The 25,308-nt window shown below is 37.5% G+C and overlaps 1 protein-coding gene across 2 annotated transcripts in view; it reads left to right on the plus strand.

Moving 5' to 3' along the window:
- The window catches only part of DNAI3 (dynein axonemal intermediate chain 3), a 90,550-nt gene that overhangs the window by 59,619 nt on the left and 5,623 nt on the right, over positions 1–25,308 (plus strand). For both annotated transcript variants that reach the window (XM_036890312.2, XM_036890311.2), the window contains exons 15-19: positions 4,951–5,095; positions 6,208–6,295; positions 15,370–15,500; positions 19,011–19,074; positions 24,531–24,661. In XM_036890312.2, coding sequence (XP_036746207.2) covers positions 4,951–5,095; positions 6,208–6,295; positions 15,370–15,500; positions 19,011–19,074; positions 24,531–24,661 — 559 coding nt within the window. The remainder of the gene's footprint in view (positions 1–4,950; positions 5,096–6,207; positions 6,296–15,369; positions 15,501–19,010; positions 19,075–24,530; positions 24,662–25,308) is intronic.

The raw sequence follows: 25,308 nt of genomic DNA on the forward strand, positions 1-25,308 counted from the left end.
GCAGTTCCGGGTCACCACCTGCGTGTCCTACAATTCACCAGTTTTCCCAATTCTGACACCATCTACACAGAGATAGCATGAAATCTCACAGTTTAAGGGCTCAGTCCCACAAGACTACCCTCCAATCCACTTTAGATGCAAGTGGATACGGGCACTTCAACCAGCTGCCTGTAAATCAGAGGTTCCTTCGACCCACTCCTCAGGTTTGCTTACTTTGCTGAAATGGCTCACAGAACTCAGAAAAACATTGCCCTACTAGATTACTGGGTTATTATAAAAGGATATAACTCAGGAGCAGTCAGACAGAAGAGATACACACAGGGCAAGGCATGGGGAAAGGGCGTGGAGCTTCCAGGTCCTCTGCAGGTGCACCACTCTGGGCGCCTCCACGTATTCACCAAAGACTGACAGTTCCGCCCCTCTGATCTGCTCCCTTGGCAACCAGCCCCCATCCTTCCTGATTTCCAAAGTCACCTCATTAATATAACAAAAGACACCTTATCACTCTCCACACTTAGGATATTCCAAAGGTTTTGGAAGCTCTGCCCTAGAAATGGGGATGAAGAATGAATTTATATCTTATTATAATTCACAATATCACTGTGTTATTTTTAACATTATCCAATATGTTTTCATAAAACAAATTCTTTATTCTTAGATGCTTCTAAAATCATTGTCTTTCTCTGATCCTTAAATAATCTTTGTTGTAGCAATTAAATGTAATATAACTAAAGGACAGAATATTACAGACTGTTGCTGGTTTAAAAAAATCTTTTTATAGGTACAAATATGTTGTAAAAAGAATTAAGTAGGTTTCATGATTGATAATGTATAACATTATCCATAATTATTCTCCTTTTTCACTTACTGATATTTGTAAGTTTACAATGTGCTGTTTACATTCAGTTTTGTCTCATAATTACAAAAATTACAACATTTAATTTGGAAGGCCTTTTTAAAATTGAAGAAGTACATTTTATTGCATATTTTTAAAAAGTCTTATAAACCGTTCGGTAACTATGTTGGAGAATATCTTTTAAATGGAATTAATCTCCCAATTTAGAGAACTAAAAATTTATAATGAAGGAGTAAATATGAAGAATGTTTATCTATCACCCAAATACTGGCAAAACTTTATATTCCAAATAGCTTTGATCCCAACAGAAATAATGACACCTTAAGCCATAGAAGCTGACAGCATCAAAAGCAGTTGTGGAACAGCGAGCAAAGGCATAAGTAACATTAACAGCAGCCATGGGCAAGGGATGGAGGCAACATGATTAATCCTGTGGGCATGTATTGGGTAAGGTTCTGTGACTGCAAGCAACAGAAATCGACTATGGCTACTTGAAAGGGACAAATTAAATTTATGGGAAATAAATTTATTGGAAGTTTATGCCAATACTACTAAGTGTTTTAATAGGTTAGTTATTTTTATAACTATTTTTACATTAACAACAACCCTGAAAAATACTTATAGATAGAGGAAATGAGGGTCTGAAAGTAAATATATTATCTATCTATTTATAATGAGTTATATATGTAACTGTTTACCATAGCTAGGTATACTGTAGTATACTACACTATATGAAGCAATATTACTATATATATACTATAGTAATGATGTTACTCAATCAAAGAAAAAGCCAATTCAGGCCTCAGAAAGAGCCCAGCGGATTCGGATGGCAGAAATGAATGGCCAGCCTTTGCCATGTGAACGAGTCAGTGCCAAACATTACGTCACTGTTGAGGTTTCATACTGACAGGACAGTCTGACTTACTTCTGTTACATTGTGAATAGACCCCTTTGGATAGAGAAGAAATGTCAGAGAAACTTGAATGTTCCAACCTGACTGCATGCAGCTGGGAGATGCAGGTCCCCAGAAAACAATTAGAATGTTCTTCCTAAAAAAAAAAAGGGGGTGGTGGTGGTGGTGAGGAGATTGCTGCCCAGGTAAAAACAACACATGGCACCAATAAGGCCATATGAAACACTGAGCAACAATTAAGATTATGTTACAATGTCATGAAGAAATGCTTGTGGTATGATGTTGATTATAAACAACAGAACACAAAACAATACTGTTCTTCTATAGCCTTGGAGAACATATAGAAGCACTGAACAGACTTAAAATAGTACATGTTTTATATTGAAGGTACAGGTCCTTGATTATATTCTGGAATATACTGGAAATAATTCCTTCAAATGTTGTTAACATTTTTTTTAAGTTTATGCTTCTTTTTAAATACATAGAAGCTAACTTTTACTTATCTGGAAAACTCATAGTCCTAACATTTATAGTTCAGCCAAACTAAGGTTCTTATAATAATATAGAATAAGATAAAATACAGTTTCATTAATTAAGAATATGTGACTGATTTTTGCATTAAGTTCAACTGAAGTTATCTGTTTTTAGCAAAATCATTTCATTAATTCATTAATTCACAATCAATTCATTAATTAAGGCAAATTAATGCTACAAGTGAGATTCAAGAAGAGTCTTGTAATTTGGAAAAGAGTTTTAAACCAGCTATAATTATATTTTTAAAAAGTTCTTATTATCTTATTGTGGTATTTTCCCAAGTATTTATGTTTTAACAACTTAAAAATTATTAATATTTTCATTGATTTTAACTATTCACTAAGAAGAATAAATGATTGATACTAAGTAATTCACATGAATAAAAGTTTTGTTAGTCTTACCTGAGTTATCTGATTTTCTAAAAACTTTAACTTACACATCTAAATTCTTTAATATCTTAAATTCATTAATCAGGTTACTCATATCCTTAGTGATAGAAATTATTGAGCCAATATCAAATATCCTTTGCCATTCTCATCACATTTTTCACACAATACAAGACACTTTTATTCTAAAGTACCATACAAGTATCAATATAAATTTTTACCAAATTTTTTGCACTAAAAACAATACTCTATATTAATGTGGAACTTTATAAAGAATTTTCACATTCATTATCTCACTTGATTTTCATAATCAACATGTGAAGGAGAAATAACCCTACTCAATGCCTACTATTTACCAAACACATTAAATCCAACCTCATCTGTGTATGTGTTATTTTCACTATAAAAATTATATATGATGTATGTATCTATATATTATGCCTCTTGTATGTGACACCAAACACACAAGGAATAAAAGAAAAAAAAGATAAATTGGACATCATCAAAATTAAAAACTTGTGCTTCAAATGGCATTATCAAGAAATTGAAGGCAATCCACAGAAAGGGAGAAAATATTTGCAACTCATCTATATGATAAGAGATTTCTATCCAGAATATAAAAAGAACTCTTATAACTCAACAATAAAAAGAAAATAACCCAATTTAAAAATGAGCAAATATTGTTCATAGACATTTCCCCCAAAAAGAAATGCAAATGGCCAATAAGCATATGAAAAGATTCTCAATGTCATCAGCTATCATGGAAAAGCAAATCAAAATCACAGGGAGACCTAAAATAGGTAAACAATCTTGACAAAAAAGAAAACAGAATTGGAAGATTCATACTTCCTGATCTCTAAAAACATTCTACAGAGTTAACATTTATAGAGACAGATGTACTGACACTGGCCTAAGGATAGACATATAAAACAGTGGAATAGAGTCCAGAAAGCAACCCATATGCCTGTTTGACTGATTTTCAACAAGCATGCCAAGACAATTTGATGGAGAAAGGTTAGTGTTTTCAACAAATTGTGCTGCTACAACTGAATACCTACACACAAAAGAATGAAGTTGGATCCTTATGCCTCATTCTGTATATGAAAATTAACTGAAAATGTAATAAAGACCTAAATGTAAGAGCTAGCACTATAGAACTCTAAGACAAAAGCATAAACATGAGTATAAAATGTTCATGGATTTAAGTTAGAGAGTGATTTCCTAGATATTATACCAAAAGCCCAAGCAAATGCAAATCAAAATCAATTTTGATGAGGTACCACATCATACCTACTGTGATGCTTACAATAAAAAACATGAAAATGATAGGTGTTAGCAAGAGGGTGGTGAAGTTGGAATCCTCATACGTTGTTGATGGGAATGGAAAAACAATGCAGTTGCTTTGGAAAACAAACAGTTCCTCAAAAGATTAAACATAGAAGTTAGCATACAAGCCAGCAATTCTGTTTCTAGATACATACCCAAGAGAAATGAAAGTTACATCCACACCAAACTTAAACACAAATGTTCATAGCTGCATTACTCATGATAACCAAAAAAGGGAAACACCCAAAACTTATTTATCCATTCATCAGTCCATCAACTGATGAATGGAAAAATAAAGTGTGTTGTATTCCAGAATATTATTTGGTAATACAAAGGAATGAGGTATTGATACATACTACAATATGTATGAACTTTGCATATGCTAAATGAAATAAGCCAGTCTCAAAAAAACACATATTATGTGATTCCTCATATGAAATGTCCAGAATAGACAAGTCTATAGTGACAAGAAGTAGATTAGTGGTTGTCAAGGGCTGGTGGGAAGGGTTGGGGGAAAATGGGGAGTAATTGCTAATCTGTAGAGAGTTTCTTTTTGGGGGTGATGAAAATCTAAAATTGACTGTGGTGATGGTTGCACAACCATCAAATTGTGCACTTTAAATGGGTGAATTTTGTGGTAGGAGTTATATGTGAATAAAGCTGTTATGTTAAAAAAAAAGATTGTGTCAATGTCAAGGCTCGATCCTCATATATATTAGTCTCAATACCAGCAAAGTCGTTAACTAACCCTATAAACTCTATAAAGCTCTAAAATAGAAAATTCCAAACAGTCCCATTTCATAAAAATCTTAGTTTCAGAGGTATTAAAAAACAGCCACAATCGCATTGCTAATGTGTAGCAAGTATGGTGGTTCTGAGGTTACTTCTCTTATTTGTACTTGATAAAATAATAAAACATAAACTTTTTTTTAAAGCACAATATGTTTTTGGGATATCAGACCACAGAAAGCTTTAACCCCTCAACCAACAGAGAAAAAGAAAGAAGAAAGTATTGAAATTCCTTTTGATGTACCATCTACTTTTTTGCATCTAGATCTCTCCTGGAAACCTCTCAGTAAGGTAAGTAACATGGGATTTAGTTCACTCGATTTGTTTGCATACACTATGTAATGTATATATATAAACATACGTATATACACACACTCCAGAAGTACAGCAACTCAAATTAATGCAGCACTTCACAATTCATGTATTCATGCAACTAATAAATTCTTTAATTGAAGATTATTTTGATGCCTGCCTGGGTCCAGCCAGAAATCAGTTATTGTGAACTCAAGATTGATAATTATTCATGTATAAGCAAGGCTCAACTTAGCAATGGTTTGTATAATAATTATTCAGTTACACAGAAGCTGCTTGAAAATTGGTAGGCTCTCAAGGTAGCCCGGAAAAGCTAAAGTTACTGCTATTGTAGATCAAGTCTGCATAGTTTGCACATCACTAGCAGCAAACAGTATTGTAATACCTATCACCAAACAAAACTGAAAGTAATTGAAAGAGAAATTATTTGTACTTACTTCTAATGGCAGAGCTTGAAGAAAACCCATTTTAATTTAAGAAAGAATTGGCTGTGGGAAGTATGAATGAATTTCTGACTTTGATAACTCTTTCTTTAGAATCAAATTCAAACGTAATACTTTTCTTTTCCTTTGGTTTACAAGTATCACTAGAATTACATCATTATGTATTTGCCCTCAATGGAAGAGAAGCACAGAGTGGCGAGAATATTCCTGACGTAAATGGGATTAGAAATTAGAAATTAGAAATTAAAGAGCATTAGAAATTTTCTGGGGTAGGATTTACTGAGCTGTAAATGGTTTTAGAAAAACAGACAAAAGGTCACCCGAGGGTAACAAGCCATTATTTTATATTCAGGCTAACAAAGATGTATTATGGTATAGAATACAAACCATTTTCAGAAATTAACACATAAGACTTTGTAATTTGGAAATGAGCCTCCGGACAAGCTCCCTTGAATAGCATGGTTTTGCAAACAGTGGTTAAAGTGCTTTTCATAAAGGAAAGCAACTAGAAATCTTAGGGAGAATGGAGAAGGGAGGAGAAAAAGGTGGGAAACAGCAATCTGGGGGCAGAGGGAAAAGAAGAATAAATCATCCTTGGATAATTTAAGGGTATGTGGAGATAATCTATCCAGTATGTTCTCCCAAAAGGTCAGGCTATCTAAAGGTGAAACAAGTTTAGACCACTGCCCAACCAAGATAAGCTTGAGTGAAGACCATCTCCTTTACAGAACACAAGGTAATTGCCTCTTTTTATTAAAAATGCATTTGATAGTTTGAATGTTAGTAATGCCCTATGTTTAAGGTGAGTTACTTGCTCTGACAGCCTAATTTGTAAAAAGAATACAGAAAACTAAACCCTCCAATATGGAGCTTTATGATGGATATACTATCTATAGCCAACACAATAAAATTGCCTATACACACAAAAATGATTTGGCAGAATTCAGTTCAATTTAGTTTCACAACATTTATTGAGCACATTGATGTATTTTTGAAAACTCATTACATTAAATCTAATGGAGTCCACTGATAAATATGGATATGCTTAAAGAATAATTCTATAGAATGCAACATATCTCAAGTCTAGCAAAATAAGTTATGAAGTGCTAAGAAACAAATTACCATTCTCAATCAGAATGTAACAGGAAAATTAATATTTGTACAGCACCATGATAAAACCGAGTAAAGAGAAAACAACTGACTTTTAAATCTATCTCAACTCAACCTGTATATCTTTGATGAATTCATTAAAGTGTGTGTACATTGTGTACATTTAAGCTGTCAAAACTATTAAAATAATGGAGCACATGAACATCCGACTTTGAGAGCAATGCATAACTAAACTACTAGAATAATTAGCAACTGAAGTATTTTCCAAACATTTGCTTTATCAAAAGGATTTCCATTTGTAAATTGCCTCATGTTTCATAGATAGGACATCTATGAAAAACATTACATATTTGATACCCTGCTTGGGCAAAATTCACTTTGAAGTACTGTTTCTCACACATACGACCCAAGAACTCATGCCAAAAGAAAAATGGAATCACTAAATTTTTATAGATATTTTCAAAGTAATATTAAAACATTGCATGTCTTTTATGTATTTGGGCCTGCTTCATTCCAGAGGGAATCAATTTAAGATCAATCTAAGATCCTCCTCTTGGTAACAGTTCATTGAATTCCAGCCATGGGTCAGGTACTGTGCTAATATTGCACATGCTTTCATTCATTTAACAGATATTTATGAAGTGCTTATTTCATGCTAGGCTGTGAGGGTACAGCTGTGAGTAAAACAAATGCTAATGATCAGAGCAATCCTGCAAGCTGGGAATTTTCATTACCATTCTATAAACAAGAAAACCAAGACCTAGAGAGGTTAATGCCACTTGTAAAAAAAATAACTCATTAAATGCCCTACCTAGTCTTATTTTTTAACCTAATAAAAACAAATAATCATGAGGATGTTACTGCTATTACCCAGTATATAATAAGGCTACCACTATGTCTTTTAAAGTGTGTTTTTTTCCATTACTCACTTTTAACGTTATTGAGGTATAATTGATACACAATAAAATGCACGTTGAAGTGTTCAATTTGACATGTTTTGACATATTAAATACCCATGAAACCATTCCTGTACTCAAGACAATGAGCATGTACCTCGCTCCCAGAACTTCACTCATACAGAGATTCCTTTATAATCCCTCCCTCTGGCACCTCGTCCATCTCCATCCCCAGGCTATCACTGATTTGCATTCTGTCACTATCAGTTTGCATTTTCTAGAATTTTATGTAAATCATACAGTATGTATGAAAATCATACATCCTCTTTTTTTGTCTGGCTTCTTTCAATCAGCATTATTTTGGGATTCAACTATGTTGCTGTGTATATCAATAATTCATACCTTTTTATTCCTGAGCAGTATTTCATTGTACGGATATACCTCAGATGTTTATCTTCTCACCTGTTGATGGCTATTTGGATTGCTTTCAGCTTAGGGCTATTGCAAATAAAGCTTCTGTTAACAGTCATGTACGAGTCTTTGTACAGACATGTCCTTTCATTTGCTGGTGTAAACACCCAGGAATGGAATGATTAGATCATATGATAGGTGTGTTTGACTTTCTAAGAAACTGATGAAGTATTTTCCAAAGTGGTTGTACCATTTTACATTACAACCAGCAGTGTATGAGAGTTCCAGTTTTTCCACATCTCATGAACAGTCATTATGGTTAGTCTTTTTACATTAATAACTCTAACATATGGGTGTGATGCCTCATTTGCATTTACCTGATGACGAAAGACATTGAGTGTATTTTCATGTACTTATTTGCTGTCTGTATGTCTTCTTTGGTGAAGTGTCCAATTATTTTGTCCAATTTTTAGTTGTGCTATTTGTCTTCTTATTATTGAGCTTTGAGAGTTCTTAATATATTCTGCCTGCTTGTCTTTTATCAGATGTATGATTTGCAAATATTTTCTCCCAGTCTGTGATTTACTCTCTGTTAAGGTACTGTGTTATTCTCATAACACTGTCTTTGGAAAAACATGAGTCTTTAATTTTGAGGAAGTCCAATTTATCAATTTGTTTTCTTGTGAATCATGATTTTGTTGTGAATTTAAGAAATCCTTGCCTGACTTTGGGTTATTTTTTTTTTCTAGGAGTTCCATAGTTTCATAATAAGCTTATGATCCTTAAAGAGTTAATTTTTGTTTATGCACAACTTATGGATCAGAGTTGTTTTGTGCATGGTGTCCGAGCACCATTTGTTGAAAACACTATCCTCTTTCCACTGGATTGATTTTGCATCTTTGTCAAAAATCACTTGTCCAAATACCTGTAAGTCTATTTCTGAACTTTCTATCTGTTCCACTGAACAGCTTATCTAAGCTCTTAATTTCTCAATGAAGTTTTATAGTTTCCAGTGTACAGGTCTTTTATCTCTTTTGACAAATTTATCTCTATGCCATATTTTGATGCCTGTGTAAATGATACTTTTAGTTTTTTGATTTCTGATTATCTGTTGCCAGTGTATAAAAATACAATTGATTTCTGCATATTGATTTTGTATCCTAGAATCTTGCTAAGATCACATTACTTACACTGGCATATTTATAGATTTATTGGGTTTTCTATATAAATCATAATGCCTTCTGCCAGAAAGGACAGTTTTACTTCTTTTCTGATTGGCACAATATTTTTCTTACCCAAGCACTGGCTGGCACCTCCAGAATGTCATATAGAAATGGTGAGAGAGGACAACCTTATTTTGATCCAGATCTTAGGGAGAAGGCATTCAGTGTTTCACCGTTAAGTTCAGTGTTACCTGTAAGGTTTTCATAGAACCCTTTAGCAGATTGAAAAAATTTATCTTCTATACACAAATCACTCTTGGATTTTGTCAAAAGCTTTTTCTGCATCTTTTGAGATGATCATATGCTTTTTTTTCTTTGTAAGCTTATTAATATGATGAACCACTTTGACTAATTTTTGAATGTTAAATGATTCCTGCAGTTGTGGGATTTCCCTCACTTGCTTGTAATGTAGTATACTTCTACTACATTGTTGGCTTCAGTTTGCTAAAATTTTGTTAAGAATTTTTTCATCTATGTTCATAAGGGACATCAGTCTATAGTTTTTATTCCTTACAATGTTTTTGGTTTTGGTAATTCTGACCTCAAAGAATAAATTGGGAAGAATGTCCTTTTTTGTTCCCATTTTTCTGGAAAAGTTTATTTAGAATCAGCATTATTTCTGTTACATGTTCGGTAGAATTCATCAGATGAGCCAACTAGGTATGGATTTTTCTTTCTCTCGCTTGCTCTTTGTATTATTCTTCTGTTTTCTATTTCATTGACTTGTGCTCTAATCTTTATTATTTACTTTCTTCCATTTACTTTGGATTTAATTTGCTCTTCTTCTAGCTTCTTAAGGTGAAAGCTGAGGTTGCTGACTTGAGAACTTTTGTAATATAGGTGTTTAGTGCTATAATTTTTCCTCCTAAGTACAGCTTTGCAGCAACCCACACGTTTTTATATATTATGTGGTCATTTTTATTCAGCTCAACATACTTTCTAAATTCTCGGGATTTCTTCTTATGCTCATGGGTTACTTACAAGTGTGTTGTTTAGTTTACAAATTGTTGGGATTTTCCAGAGATCTTTCTATTACTGATATCTAATTTAATACCATTGTAATCAGGGAACATATTTTATATGACTTATATGACCGTACTTGGTCTATCTTGGAAATGTGCCATGTTCACTTTAAGAGATGGTGTATCTGTTGTGGCTGGATGGAATGGTCCACCAATGTCAACAGGTCAGTTTGGCTGACTGATAGTATTCTTTAAATTTTCTATATCCTTTTTAATCTTCAGTCTCCTTGTTCTATTAATTGTTGAGAGAGCAGCACTGAAGTCTGACTACAATTGTGTATTTGTCTATTTCTTCTTATAGTTCTCATTTTTGCTTCATGTATTTTGAAGCTCTATTACTAGATACGTAAATATTTAGGATTGTTATGTCCTCTTAATGAATTGGTAATATCCTTTACTCTAAAATAAACTCTGTCTAATGTTACTATAGCCATCCAGTTTTCTTTTGGTTCACATTCATGTGGTATATCTTTTCATGCTTTTACTTTTAATCTATTCATGTCTTTTGTTTCTATTTGACATGCATTTCTTGTGAGTCTTGTTTCTTTTTTTAGTCCAGTATGATAATCTGTCTTTTACTTGGGACATTTAGAGCTTCTGCATTTACTATGATTGTTGATATGGTTAGATTTAAAACTCTCATCTCTTTTTTTCTCTCATCTTTCAGGGATCAATGTCCTCTGTGGTCTGATGTCAGTGTCTTGAAAAACATTGCTTCATATATTTTGCCTATTTTTTAGGTTGTTTTAGGTGAGAGAGCTTAAGTCAAATCCCAGTTGCTCCATCTGGGCCAAAAGCAGAATTCTCTCTAAAGTGTTTTAATAAAACTTCATTGTGAGATAGGACTACATCTTCTTTTTATTTATAACAAGTGAATCTAAACTTTATTGTTCTTCAAGTGAGTGTAGTTTCCATTGATCCTTCATTTCTTTACAAGTATCAGACTCCTAGCCTACCTCTTTCTGAAGACTGCCTGAAATATGCTACCATTTCATATTTAGGAGCCTTTCCTTTTTCCTTAAAGAATATTATATTTCATTTTAGTATAGGCACAGTTAAAACCAAGGAGTAGCTGCATAAAGCTAAATGTGGTCAGAAGCATTGCTTAGAAATATTGTGATCTTTTAATTTTTTAAAGAATAATTTTTATGCTGTTATCTGTATACTTATGTATCTATGTTTATTTAAAACATTTATTAAATTCCTGCAAAGTGCCAGGCTCTGAGGATACAGCTATGAAAAGGCAAGTCTTTGCTTTTATAAGGCTTATATTCTGGGGAGATAGACACTAAAAAAGTAACAAATATATATCTGCATCCATCTGTTCGTCTAAAATGAAAAATCTTGAAGTATGTGCCAAATGTTATCAAATAGGAATACTCCGCATCAAATGAATGTTTTCTTTCCAGGCCAGGTCATTTTGTGGATGTTTCTTAGAGAAAGGCATGTTTGGCCAAATGAGTTTGTAAAGGGAATGGACATGTTTTTAGATCCTCAGCTAAGACTATAGGTGGTCATGTCCCTCTGTGTGTGTTCAGAAGGCCATGTTACAGGCAATACCACAAGGCCTGGGGAGAATTAAATTTCATTTGTTTAATCCCATGGATCTTGCGAACATATGCCTCTTAATCCTAAAGGCAGTTACTATGTCAATGTCCTTCCTCTTGTGTATGGCTAGCTCTTAGGACTTTGAGATCTAACTGTGGTCTTTTGGAGTTCCTTTGGACACACTGCCAGATGTAGACATGTTGACCAGAGTACACTTACACGCTTCTTGACCACATTTTGCTTATTGACCCTCCTTTCGGTTCTGTCACAAGACCATAGTGTCTGGTACTCTGTTGCCATCTAGTGGCCACAGGCCATTAGCCCTATGCCTGCCGTGTTGGATCCAAAAAAGTCAGTGCCCTTCTAAGCACAGTTGACCCTTGAACACCTGGGGGTTAGGGGCACTGACCACCACCGCCCAAAAATTCGTATGTACCTTTTGAGTCCCCCAGAATTTAACCACTAAGAGAGTACCATTGGTCGGAAGCCTTACAGATAACATAAACAGTTGGTTAACATGTATTTTGTATATTATATGTATTAAATATTGTGCTCTTACAATAAAATTGGCTACAGAAAAGAAAATGGTTTTTCAAATTCTGACAAATTTCCAAAAGCTTTTCCAATATTTTTACTGAAAAAAAAACTCGTGTACAAGTGGACAAGCACAGTTCAAAGTCATGTTCAGAAGTCAACTGTAGTCCTTTTAGAAGTTGTGTATTTATTCTAATGAGGAAGCCTTTGCTCTAAATTGTTTTGGAATCCCTCTTTTGGAATTGCCTTCACAGCCTCTGTTAATTCTAAGTAATGTGACAGAGTAGTTAAAGATGTGGATTTGGAGTTGATGGTCTGGGTTTAGGTCCCAAAGCCACTATTTATTATTTGACCAGGTCAAATTATTTTACCTCTCTGTGCCTTACTTTTTTTTTTTTTCACCTGTTTGAAAAGAGAGACGATGATAAGGGCACTAACTAGTAAAGGTAACTACCTCATAGAGTATTGTGAATATAGAATGAGATAATGCATGTAAAGAGCTAAGAAGAGCCCATTGTCAACCCACAAATGTTGGCCGCCGTGTGTGAGGCATCGGGCAAGCTACCTGATCTCTCTGAGTCTCAGTTTACTCATCATTGAAGGGCAACTGACACTTTACCAACTCAGGAGTTATTGTGAGGACTGAATGAAATGGTTCATATAGGACATACAGTTTAGAGTCTGGCAAGTAGCAAGCATTTAATAAATGTGAACTGCCATTATTACTATCCCTGGTGACAGAAAATTCATGGCCTCTGAGGATGACATTGAATTGAGTAAATATCCAAATCATTCCAGGCAAGTCTGAATCAACGCAGCTGATGATAACATTTTTCTCTGGTCTCATCCTCTTTGACGTGACCACCTTAGACACTATCCATGAAGCCCCTTTTCTTGGAGCTCCTAGCTTCCTTGGCTTCTGTTTTCTTTTATGAACTTCTTCAATTCCTCTCCCCTGTCTTCTCTCCTGTCTCCTTCATGCTGCTGCCCCCTCATCATGAATGTACCTCAAACTCTTAACTTCAGCTGTGTACTTTCCCTGTTAACACTCTCCCTTTGGTAACCTGGTTTACTTTCTTACCTCTGTTGAGAATCCTCCCCTCCCCTCCCCTCCCCTCATGCCTTCTCCTAGATTTGAACCCTGTCTTTTCCCTTAAAATCAATGTATACAGAACAGAATCTCTAATTTGAGTCACCCCTGACTGTCACCTCAGGTCCACAGGTCCAGTTTCTTGCTCAGGATAATTAGGTCTTCCTTGCAATCCCCAATTTGCCTCTTCCTTAGCATTACTAGTACCAAGCCCTGGATCAGGCTCTTGGCTGCCCTTGTTTGACCAGAGGACCCCAAACTTTTCCATTTTTCACCCTCTCAGGAAAAACTTTTGAGCACATATTCCCAATGAACATGTATTATTTACAAATTATATATATGTCTATACTACTAACATATTTATATACATTATTTTCAAAAAGAAAAACAGATGTAGAGATGAATGAAGAATTTTAAATAAACATTTTAATGACTTTATGTATTAAAGAGATACAAATGCCTTTTTACTCTTTGTAAATGTATTATCAATAATACATTTTATTAAGAACAATGGGATAGACTGCCTAATTATTTCTGAAATGTTGATTGCCATTTTGTAATACAGCTATTTAAAGGTCTGTTTCCATATTTGGCTTACTTTGATACTTGTTTTTAATATCTTACCTAAGGGGAAAAGAGAGTCCTCAAAATATGTAGATCCCAAAGCAAGGAAGTGTTGGTTAACTAAATCATGATAATTATTTTTTACTTTTGTCCAGAATTATGCTAAAGTTTTTTGAAAGTGCAATATGTATTTTTATTATAGATGAAGTTTTCTTCCCCTATTTTAGTTTCCATGTATATGTTTGTTTTCCTATGGGTGATATAATCCAGGGGATGTATTGATGAGATGTGGTGAGGAGAGTTTTGTAGGCCTATATTTCAATGCCATCTTTCCAGAGATTTAATTAAATCCCAGAGATTTAATATCACATTTAAAGAAAAACTAATAAGTGACATGGGAAAATGCCCAAGATGTATCATTAAAAGAATAGAAAAGCAGGAAACAAAGTTAAATATCTAATTAAAAGAATCTGTTTATATACACATTCACAAAAAATTAATAGAGGAAAATATACCAATATTTTAATAGCAGTTATTTCTGGAAGACATAATAATGGATGCTTTTTGTTATCTTCCTCATGTTTTTCCCTTCTTTCCAAAGCTTCAATAAATAACATTTATTGATTTTAGATCCTAAGGAAACATTTGAATCAAAGCAAGATGACATCAGATGTTTTTAAAAAGAAACAAGTTCCAGATGATGTTTGAATTTCAGCCCCCAGATTAGCTAATGCTCTTACTGTTTGCATGTGTAGTTATAGTTATCATATCATACAATCATTGACATTCATGAATAATAAACCAAAGCTAATCAAAAAACATTAAATTATGTTCCATATTCGGTGCTTATTACAAACAAGTAATACATTTGAATGTTTTTTTTAGAAGTTAAAGAAATTTTGACACTTAACAGGCTCATCTTTAATTATTTGAAAAGTTTCTATATGATGCCAAATGAATAAAAATGACATGAGTGTTTGATTAGAAAATTTTAATAAGAGAAAAATCAAGGATGATATAACCCAAAGGATGTATTTTGTATCCAATTTTTACTGTAAAAATTCTGAAATGATGTAGATGCGTGGAAGTGATTTTCAAACTGTGTGCCATGAAACCTTTTAGAGACCCTGAAAAAGTCAGAGGTCTCCCCCTTCCTACCCAGGAAGCTTTTAAGCACAGCAATGCAGCTTTGATTGATTTTATATGCAAGGGGTCTTGCATAAGCTTTGGTTTGAAGAAAGCTAAATTAGAAGTCCTAAAATACTTGGACTTACGCCCATCATATTGGGGAAGGAATGGGGCAGATGTGTGTGTCAAGGGACAGAGAATACAATTTAATTGTATTTTAAAAGATATTTCACCATAATGCCTCTGAAAGACAAAGTGTTCCTCTCTCCATATGCCTCTGAAAGACAAAGTGTTATCTCAGAGCAAAGCCATAAAGGCAGAAGAAATAAAACCATACCAGAATCTGGAAGGTGGGTTGGTCAATCATCTCAAGCCAATAGAGGATTTCTGCACAAAGTTTTTTGTGGGAACAGAGGTGAGTTGGACTTATCTGCTTTTAAAATTTATACTTTTAATTACATTGAAATATTTGACTGTAACCCCTATTGTACATGTTTGCTTTATGGATGCTTATATTTATACCTTTTTCATATTTTAATATGCTTATTTGTATTTAAAATGTTTAATCTCAGTGTTTCATAGATTCATATTTAAATGTACCTGAAGAAATGTGGAAAAATCTATAAAATTAGTTAAGACCATTTTTACTAATAATTTATTGATCAACCTGCAAATATTTATCAAATGTCCACATCATATGGAAGAATCCATGTTGAGTGTGAGAGATTTACTAAGAAAATACATTGTTTTGTTAGGCCAGCATAATCTAGTAAGAAAGACTGTGAAAATGTCACTCAATTCAGAAGATAAATAACAACTGGACATAATGTAACAGCTTCCGTTTTCTTATCAGTTACTATAATAAGCAACACAAGCTCCCATTATTGGCAATTTTTTATATAGTGGAGTCTGTGACAGCTAATTTTCAAATTACATCTCATTTAATCCAAATAATCCTGTAAGGGTTATATCATTATTCTCATTTTAGAGATGAAGAAATGAAGCTCAGAATCTTATCTGTAGTCGAAAAGAGGCAGGGAGATGCCCTTTTCATTCATGAGATAAGTGAATTTTCTCCCAGACCATAGTACCACGGGAAGATGCGGCAGATGAGTCTCACCAGAATGCAGTTCACACTCACAGTCAGTACTCCGTGGTGGCTAGTCAATTCCACTAGCTCTCGAGAATGTACTGCCTGCCCACAGAGCTCGGCCCCAGGCCAGAGCTGACTCTGGAGCAGTGTCCCTGTCCCCAGGACACTCACTGCCTAGTTAAGGAGCATCATGTTGACGGCATGATCCAGAGGCCACAGGGACAGGACAGGGGAGGTTGGGGAAGGTGACCCGTGAACTGGCGGGACATTGCGAGCAGCTGAAAGATCAGGGTGAGAGTCCAATTCCCAGCAGAAGCAACAGGCTGAACACTATTTTGTATTTGGCAAGTCCGGGATTTGTCTGGAGGTAGTGGTATAGTTTGGTGCAAGATGCAATGTTGTACCTAGCATACTAGGTTAATGTCCAACCAAGAGCTTTTCTGCCTTGTCAGGTACTGTGAATTTCATTTGGTAAGCAACAGGGGCACTACCAAATAAATACGTTTTATAACTTGTGCTTTACACCAACTCTGGAAAAATATTTTACAATTTACCATCTTAACTGTTTTTAAGTGTGTTAGATACATTCGTGTTGCTGAACAGCTATCTCCACCATCCATCTCCAAAACTTTCTAATCATCCCAAACTGAAATTCTGTACCCCTTAAAACAATAATTTACCATTCCCTCCTGCCCCCAGCCCATGGCAACCACTATTCTACTTTTTGTCTCTGTGAATTGACTCTTCTAGGTACCTCCTGTAAGGGTAATCACAGAGTATTTGTGTACACACCAAAGTTTCTACAGAGGAATGACAACTGTAGAAAGATGAAAACCAAAAGATCTTAGAACAGAAATAAAACACCCTTTGCTTAAACTCCTGACTCAATCAAACATGGATAAAATCCAAACCCGTCACACCATGGCCTATAAGATTTTGAATAATTTGGCTCCTTCCTATCTCTCCACCCCAGTCTGCACCAATCTCCCTCCCTCTCTCCAGCTGCTGAGTTTTCTCTCATTCTTCTTTTACATCAGACTCTTTCCTGTCTTTCGAGCTCCTGCCCTGCTTAGAATTAGCTTCACCCATCCTTCAGCAGATGTTTATTGAGCATTTAATATATACCTGGCACTGTTCTTGGCCCAGGGAATATGGCAGTGAATAAAACAAAGTGCCCTGCCCTCATGGGTGGACATTCCAGTGGAATGCTCTTCTATCAGCCCTTCCCATGGCTGGTTTGGCTTCCCTGGATAGAGAGAATAAGGGAGGCCTCTCTGGGGCTCAGGATGGTGGCGAGTGAAGGGCAGAAGTGGAAGGGAGTGAAGCCCTGGAGGCAGAGAAGCCAGGCAGGTGGTGATTTCAGGGGCACCAAAAATGCACAAACGAAGAGGGCCTGAGCAGTGGGGCCGAGAATGTCAGCATGGGAGGAGGGAGTGGAATTCTCAGACATGAATGGGGAAGGATGTGAAAGTTTTCAGCTAGGTGGAAGATGATAAAATGGACACTTCACCCTTACTTATTAACCTGGTTCAAACTAATCCTCTTTGATGTGGTTCAATTTCAGTGTTCCACACACCAGCTGTGAGACTTAGGAGGTATTAGTAACTCTCTTACAGGACTTCGGTGAGAGCTGAGGTCACATACACAAAGCTCCTAACAACTCTGGCAAACATTGGGTGCTCAATAATTGGTTGCTATGAGGGTGATGTGTCACGGGCAACACACTAGACCTGTACCCTAGACATGTACTGATCTGTCTGTCCCCTTAGACCTGAGGACCATGGGTGGAGGGGGTGCTGATCCTCTGACTCTGATTTTCCAACACTGAACACAGTCCTTGTTTGTTCAATGAATTGGCATGAATGAAACAAAGCACAGATGAATGAATGAGTGGGCCCTGGCCCCAGTGAGCTTATTCTCCACTTTGCATGAATCAAATATTTTTCCATCTCCCTTCCCTTAGCAACGCATCCCAATTCATCCCCTCATCTGAGTCCTTTCAACCTCTCTTTTTACATAACCTTCTCTGTGTTTTCCTGTTACTATATAATGAAAAAAAGTTAGAATTAGGAGACAACTGGGTGACCTTGAGTAAGTCACTTAACCTTTCTGAGCCTCAGTGTTTGCATCTATAAGATGGCACCATGGGACTACATTGTTTCTCTAAACCTCTCCCAACTCTCTCATTCACTGGTTCTGTTTGTCCTTCCCATTTGTGTGGTTCTGTCTGTCTCTCCTTTACACCAGGTCTTTCTGCCTTTCCCTCTCCCTAAAATGGCCATAAGTGGAACTAGAACATGTATTACTTGTTCTGTTATTTGAATGGAACTTTGTGTTTCCTGTTCACAACTTTAAGAAGGAATAAGTACCACATTATGAATTCATATTCCCTTTCTTATTCCACAAATATTGACTATGTACTGACTGTAACATGCTGAGAACAAATCACCAAGGAAGTCAAACCAGATCCCTCCCCACCTGGAGCTTTCAGTCCATCAAGATAATTTCTCATTTATCATTGAGATAATAAAAACTTTGGAAACCCAGCAGTTGGAACTTGTGTACAAAGATTATCTCCATATCTCCATAATTGTCTATGTTCTCCACATCACTGTATGTAGAGAAAAACTCAGCAAACTCATGTTTTTGTTCAATATAAAATCGAGTCATCAGACTGAGCCTCCCTCCCCTGCCCTGCCCCCCACCGAATTGTCATTTGGTTAACATATCGCTTTGTGTCTGTTATGCTTACAGTTAGTCTTCCCACATGAACATGAAGTCTTTTGTCTCTTAAGTCATCATTGTACCATAAGGAACCTGTATTTTTTTTAGGAAGGTGAAGTGATATATACAGATTGGAAAGTGGAAAGAGACCCTGAAACTGGCCGATTTATGAGTAAGTTTCTCTGATTGCTCCTTTATGAATAACCTGTTCCTTCTCCACAAGGTGCTGAGTGACCTTGGCCTCGCTAACGGGAGGAGGGCACCTAACGTGCTGGCTGTACACCTATTGGTCTCAGCGAGGGCCGCAGACGAGCACGCCAGCTGCCACCTGAGAGCTTGTTAGAAGTACGGATCTTAGATCCGACCCCAGGTTTACTCAATCTCAATTGGACTTTTAATAAGATTCACCAGGTCATTTGTTTTCACGCTAAAATTTGAGGAGCACTGATCTAATGATACTTAAATGACTGAGGCACTTGGACAAGTAATTAAAAAATAACAATGTCAATTCAATAATTGAACAACCTGGTAGCTCATCTATGTGGGAAATATGAGTCAATGTGAATTTATAAACTAAATTTACAGTGCTCTTGTAGACATCAGGACAGGATAGAGAAGTGGCTGCAAGAACTTCCCCTGGGTTAGAACTTGTGGTGTCCACGTGCTCCCCTGCTCCCAGGGCCCAGGCTCTGGGCCACCAAGCAGAGGTCTGAGGATCACACCCAGCTTGGCAGGAATCACAGTCAGGAGTCTGGGCACCCACACATGCCCGGCTCTTTGTGTTTAGTAGACTCAGAGCCTTGGCATTCACTACAGTTACAACTACTCACTTTCAAGTTTTGAATTTTATCATGGCATGAAAGTACAGTTGAGCTATATTTCAAAGTGTGGAATAATCATGAACAAAGGAAGAGGCAGCTGCTGAGATGATCAGAACACCACGGAGCCGAGAGGTGGGGCAGCCAGGCTAGGCTTGCAGAGAGGATCTGGCCAATCCTGTGGGTGGGTGGTTGGGACAAGGGGACATGGGAGTGACTGATGGGTCAGAAGTCAGAGCCAAGCCTGCAGGAAACAGCTGCTGAGGCTCCAGTCTTCTCCTCGAACTGCACCCCCTCATTTCTGTCTACGGAGTCTGGTTCTGTAGACTAGAGTCTACCATAGGCCCGGGAAGGCTTCCTTTGTTGGCCCTGCCACCAGGATAGCCACTTTTATCTAGAGACCAAGGCACTCCTGCTTTTCTGACATAGTGTCTCCTGTTGAGGAACCCAACAATAAGTGTGTTATTGTTTAGAATGGGCCACTGAAGGGGGATTAGATGTGACACAAGGAAGGGTCAAGTGCATGCACAACTGAAACCTATTTTTACTTTTCAGTCCCAATTCCATGAACTCAAAATCATATACTGGATACAGTAAACTATATTCAAGTTCTTTAGGCTTATTCATGTCCCAATTCATTCAATAGTTCATGGACGTTAACTGTATACCTGCTGCACACCAGGCACTCTATATGACATGGCAGCAGTCCCCACCACACCCTTGGGACACATACCTGGTGGCCTGACTTGGTTATGCACAGGAGCCCACAGTTCCTCTTGGTGTGAGAGGTTTCCTTGGGGCCCCATCTCCCCCTGGAGCCATTTTCCTTAACTACTTTTCGCAGGGGGCTCATGACAAGCAGGTTTATTTATTTATTTTAAATGGGTTTTATTCCATTTATAACATAATCAATACCAGTAAAGTTGAGAACCAAGAGTTTTGTTTAATTCTCACTGATGTTTATTTGTTCTTTCTTTCTTACTTTCACCACTCACTAAATCATTATTAAGAACCTACTATATAAAGATGACCAAGACATTACCCTCAAAAGGAGTTCCATGACCTGTGCGGAGAGTCAGACAAACAAACAAACGGCACTGTGATGCTGTTATTAACTGCTACTGCTGGAAGCTGACACAAAGCGATGTGGAATCCTAGAGAGGACCTGACTCTCCTGGGCTGTTAAGACAAGGTCTCACTAAAGAGAGATACAGTTGAGCTGGGTCTTGATTGCAATTTTCCAGATGAAGAAAGACATTCTGGGTAGAAGGGTTAAAAAATGCAAAAACACAGAAACCCAAAGGAATGGTGACAATTAGGAAATAGGGAGGTCTCCAGGCCAAAGCATAGTCATGGAGAGGGCAAGAGCAGCCCTAGAGGTGCCAGGAGGGACATCTGGGTCCAGGTAGGCAGAGCCTGGAGTGCCCGACTAAGCTTTGGACCCTATCCCAGTGCTACCAGTATAATCAGAAAATCCTGTCAGGAAAGCAGGTCTGAATTAATTTACTGGTGAGATGTATCATGGAAGTTTGATAAGCAGTTGCAGTAGTCCAGAGAGAGATGGTGAGGACTAAAGTGTAGGCATGGTAACAGGATATATAACAGGAAATATGAGAGAGAGACTTAGCGGTCAACATGCCAGGACTTTGTGACCAATGGGTTGTGGGTGGTCAGCAATAAGGTGAGTTGCTTTTGATTCCCTTGCATTTAATTCATTTTTTTTAATGGGAAATAATTTAACCACCAATTTAAAAGATACTTTAAGATCATCATAATACTTTAATACTTCAAAATCATCAGTCAAGTATTGTTTAACATGGAAAGCCAAACGACATTGTTATTCCCACTGAATAATGGCTGAAGTTCAGGGCCAGTCAATGTGTACATGCACTGAACTTTGAATTGTACACCCTAATTACTCTGGGAACTGGCTGTGTTTTCCTTGGGAGCTACCAGCCTAATGTCTTTAACCTAATGTAATAAACACCACGGACATTTCCTGAGTTAAGATGAGGCAATTACTGGGACCCGATCCCTCTTGATCTGCTGGAAACCCCATCTTCTTACCTCAAATGCACAACAAGGCAGGAAGGACAATTTCCTCTCCTAAGAAACTTTTGAAAGATGGATTTCCCTGACTGAGTTAAGTGTGATAAAGAAGGCCAAATCAAACAAACTTTCCCATGAAATGAAGGCTGAATAATGGCAGTTGACAAAATCATTTCATGTACTCTACCCACAAATAGGCTCATGTCCTGTGCAAGGCACTCTTGCAAGTACTCTCCATAGATTAGCTCTTTAATCCTCACAGCGACCCCGTGGGGTAGCGGCCAGCACTGCAGGATTTCAACGCGGGCAGCCTGGGCTCTTAACCACATCACCATACTGAATCCCACTTCAGATAAAGCCTCTGGAAACTACGTTTTTGCCTATTACAACTTTCTTATAACACCCTGGCCTGAGGGCTCTGGCACTCCACTTAATAACTAAAGGACAGCTCCATTCATCGATGAAGTGCACTAAGGTCTTCATTGGACAAAAGGAAGTAAAAACTATTATGGGCTGAGAACCCTTAAGATATTATTTTAAAGCACAGCTCCTGATGACTGTTGATACTGCCTCTTGGTAATCATTACGTTTTGCAGAGGGCTTCTGACTCCAGGGCGGCTCTGCTCTACGGTGAGGTGGAGCGTAGGGACACGCTGCTAACAGAGCAAAGGTTCTGAGAAACAGGAGGAGCAATAAGAAAGATGCTGATTTCCAGGGATCCCCTGCCTTCCCTAGAATTTTCCAGATCACTTCAAGTGGGCCCTGGAAGTATGTCTTCTGTGCTGTCTTCAAGATGGGGCTTTGGTTAGAGGAAACTTGGTCTTTTTTTTATTCCAGAAAGGCTGCACTTAAATTATTTTATTTTTAGTTTATAAGCTTTTTCAAATGATTTTAATTGTGGTAAGATATATATAAAATGACATTTGCCATCTTAACCATTTTTAAGTGTATAGTTCAGTAGTATTAAATACACTCACTTGCTGTACAACCAACATCCAGGACTCTATCTTGCAAAACTGAAACTCTAGCCCCCTTGAATACTAGCCCCTCTGTCCTCTCTGCCACCAGCAACCACCATTCTACTTTCTGTCTCTATGGATGTGACTACTGTGGGCAGCACATGTAAGAGAAATCATAGTACCTGTCTTTTCCCTTAACATATCTTCAAGGCTCATCAGCGTTGTAGCATATGTCAGAAATTCCTTCCTGTGGAAGGATGATAGTGTTCCATTGAGCATAAAGACCACATTTTGCTTTCCCTTTATCCACTGATAGACATGTAGGTTGCTTCTACTTTTGGGTTATTGCAAATTATGTTGCTATGAGCAGGGGTGGACAAATATCTCTTTGAAACTCTACTTTATGAGCTTTTTGCAAGATTTAGTAGCTCTTTTTTTTTTTTGCTAAATGTCCCACAGGTGTCCTGAGGAAAAAAAATGCAGCTTTCACATAGCTATTAGTACAATGAGATTCAGATTTTGGTATGAACTCGCCACACTGTAGTTTGGCCAGTCGGGCGCCTATTCTTACGGCCATCCCTGGGGCTTGGGCAAGGAGTGGGCGGAGAGCAGGCGGCTCTGCACTCAGGCCTGGGAAAGAGGAACCCAAACAATGGCTGGGTAGACAGATGAGGGGAGCAGGAGGACACTCAGGTCTAGGACAGAGATTAAAGGGAGTTGTTAACACCCAGACCTGCCCTCTAGACTTCCCAGCTGCAATAATGGAAACTCCATGCAACCTGGCTGTCATTCTCAGCACTTCATCTCTCTCACCCACCCTGTTTGAGCCATCTCTAAGTCTTGTCAATTCTAGCTCACAAATATTTATCTATTACCCACTCTTTTCCATTGCTCCTTCATCCAAGCCACCATCCTTTCTCACCAGAACTGCTGCAGCAGCCTCCCACCATATCCCGTCTTTGTTTTTACCTGCCTTGAACCCATTCTCCCCACAGCAGCCAAAGAACCTTTTGGAAATGTCAATCAGATCATCTTCTAGGCCTCCAGGACTTATAGAAACACATTACACTTAGAATATAATCTGAACTCCTTTCCTACAAGGCCCTGCATGGTCTGGGCCCTTCTGTCTCATGCTAGGATGACCTCACTCCAGTCCCACTGCCCTCCCCAAATTTATACAAGCACCAGACACCTCTCCCCTCAGTTGCTCATTGTTCCCTCTTTCTGGAATGTTCCTCGATACCACAATTTTCTCATGCTGAACTGCTGCTCAAGCCTAAAGGACTCATCTTCAGAGAAGGCTTTTCTGACCATTTGGTCTAAATTGCAAATGTCTCTTGTTATTCTTTCTTGTAATGTTTTCCTTCCTGACACTTTTCACATATTGTATTACATACTTTGGGATTTGTTTATTCCATATCTATCTGTCTTTCCCACTAGAGAGTAAGCTCCTGTTTGTTTATTAGTCATTGTTTATCAAGCTGCCTATGGTATTTATACATACATATAGGCAACCTACAAATATTTATTGACTGAGTGAATTGATGAGTGAGTAAGTGAGTAAGAACATGACATGTTCTTCTGAGCCTGAAAAGTGGCCTTGATGGAAAATTCCTTGGACTTTCCAGAAAGAGAGGAAGAGCTATTCCTTGACAGATTCATACACCTCCACCGACCTCTGGCTGTCCACTCTTGGCCCTCATTAATTGGGACCTGTCTGTCAGTCGGAGGTCTGCTTGTTCTTCATTGAAGGTATGTAAACAGTGTTACTGAAGATGAAATGGCTTTTTCCACTCCAACAGCAAAGAAGCCAGCGAACCTCTACACTGTCCATGATGGAGCTGTGCACACTGTTCAGAGGTCACCTTTTTACAAGGACATTATTCTCACTATCGGGGGATGGAATGTGGCCATCTGGAAAGAAGGTGTGATGGTAAGCTGCCTGTGAAATGGAGGAGTGGGTGTGTGGTCCTTTGTTACTGAGAAAAACAATAGGAACAATAGACTGTTCTGGTGTAACAGAGCCTTTGGGACACTTGTTAGAGAAATTGGAACAGATGGCCTGGGTTCCAGCTTGTCAACAGAACCACTGTGAGCCCTTTGAAAACACTGCCATTTGCTCTTCTTTCCTGAGGGAAGGAACCAATATTTACATGACTCCTGTTGTCTGAGAAATAATAGTCTTTTCTTAGAAATATATACTGTGGGCAGCTGGCTTGATTTATGTCCCTTAAGACGCAAGGTGGGATCTGCATGAAGTGCAAGGAGGAACGCTGGGCCTGTCATGTTTGCTTCTGCACCAGAAATATGTGAGCTGGTTCAGAAAGTGGAAGCAAGAAAGCTAAGGCGTCAGTCCCTCACCAGGCAGACCAGAGACATGCACGGGTCAGAGTGAGGCAGTGCCAAGAACCTGGAGGTCACGATTAGGAGGGTCAGGATCCAGGCTGGTGGAGCTAAATTGACAAAAACGAGGAAGATAGATAAAATCCAGTGCAAGAATGTGGGAAGATCAGTATGCCATGTCTCTGGTGAGAAATTTGAGACCTTAAAAATCTGAAATATATATATATATATATATAT

This window comes from Manis pentadactyla, chromosome 4 (genome assembly GCF_030020395.1).
Source record: "Manis pentadactyla isolate mManPen7 chromosome 4, mManPen7.hap1, whole genome shotgun sequence".
NCBI lineage: Eukaryota > Metazoa > Chordata > Mammalia > Pholidota > Manidae > Manis > Manis pentadactyla.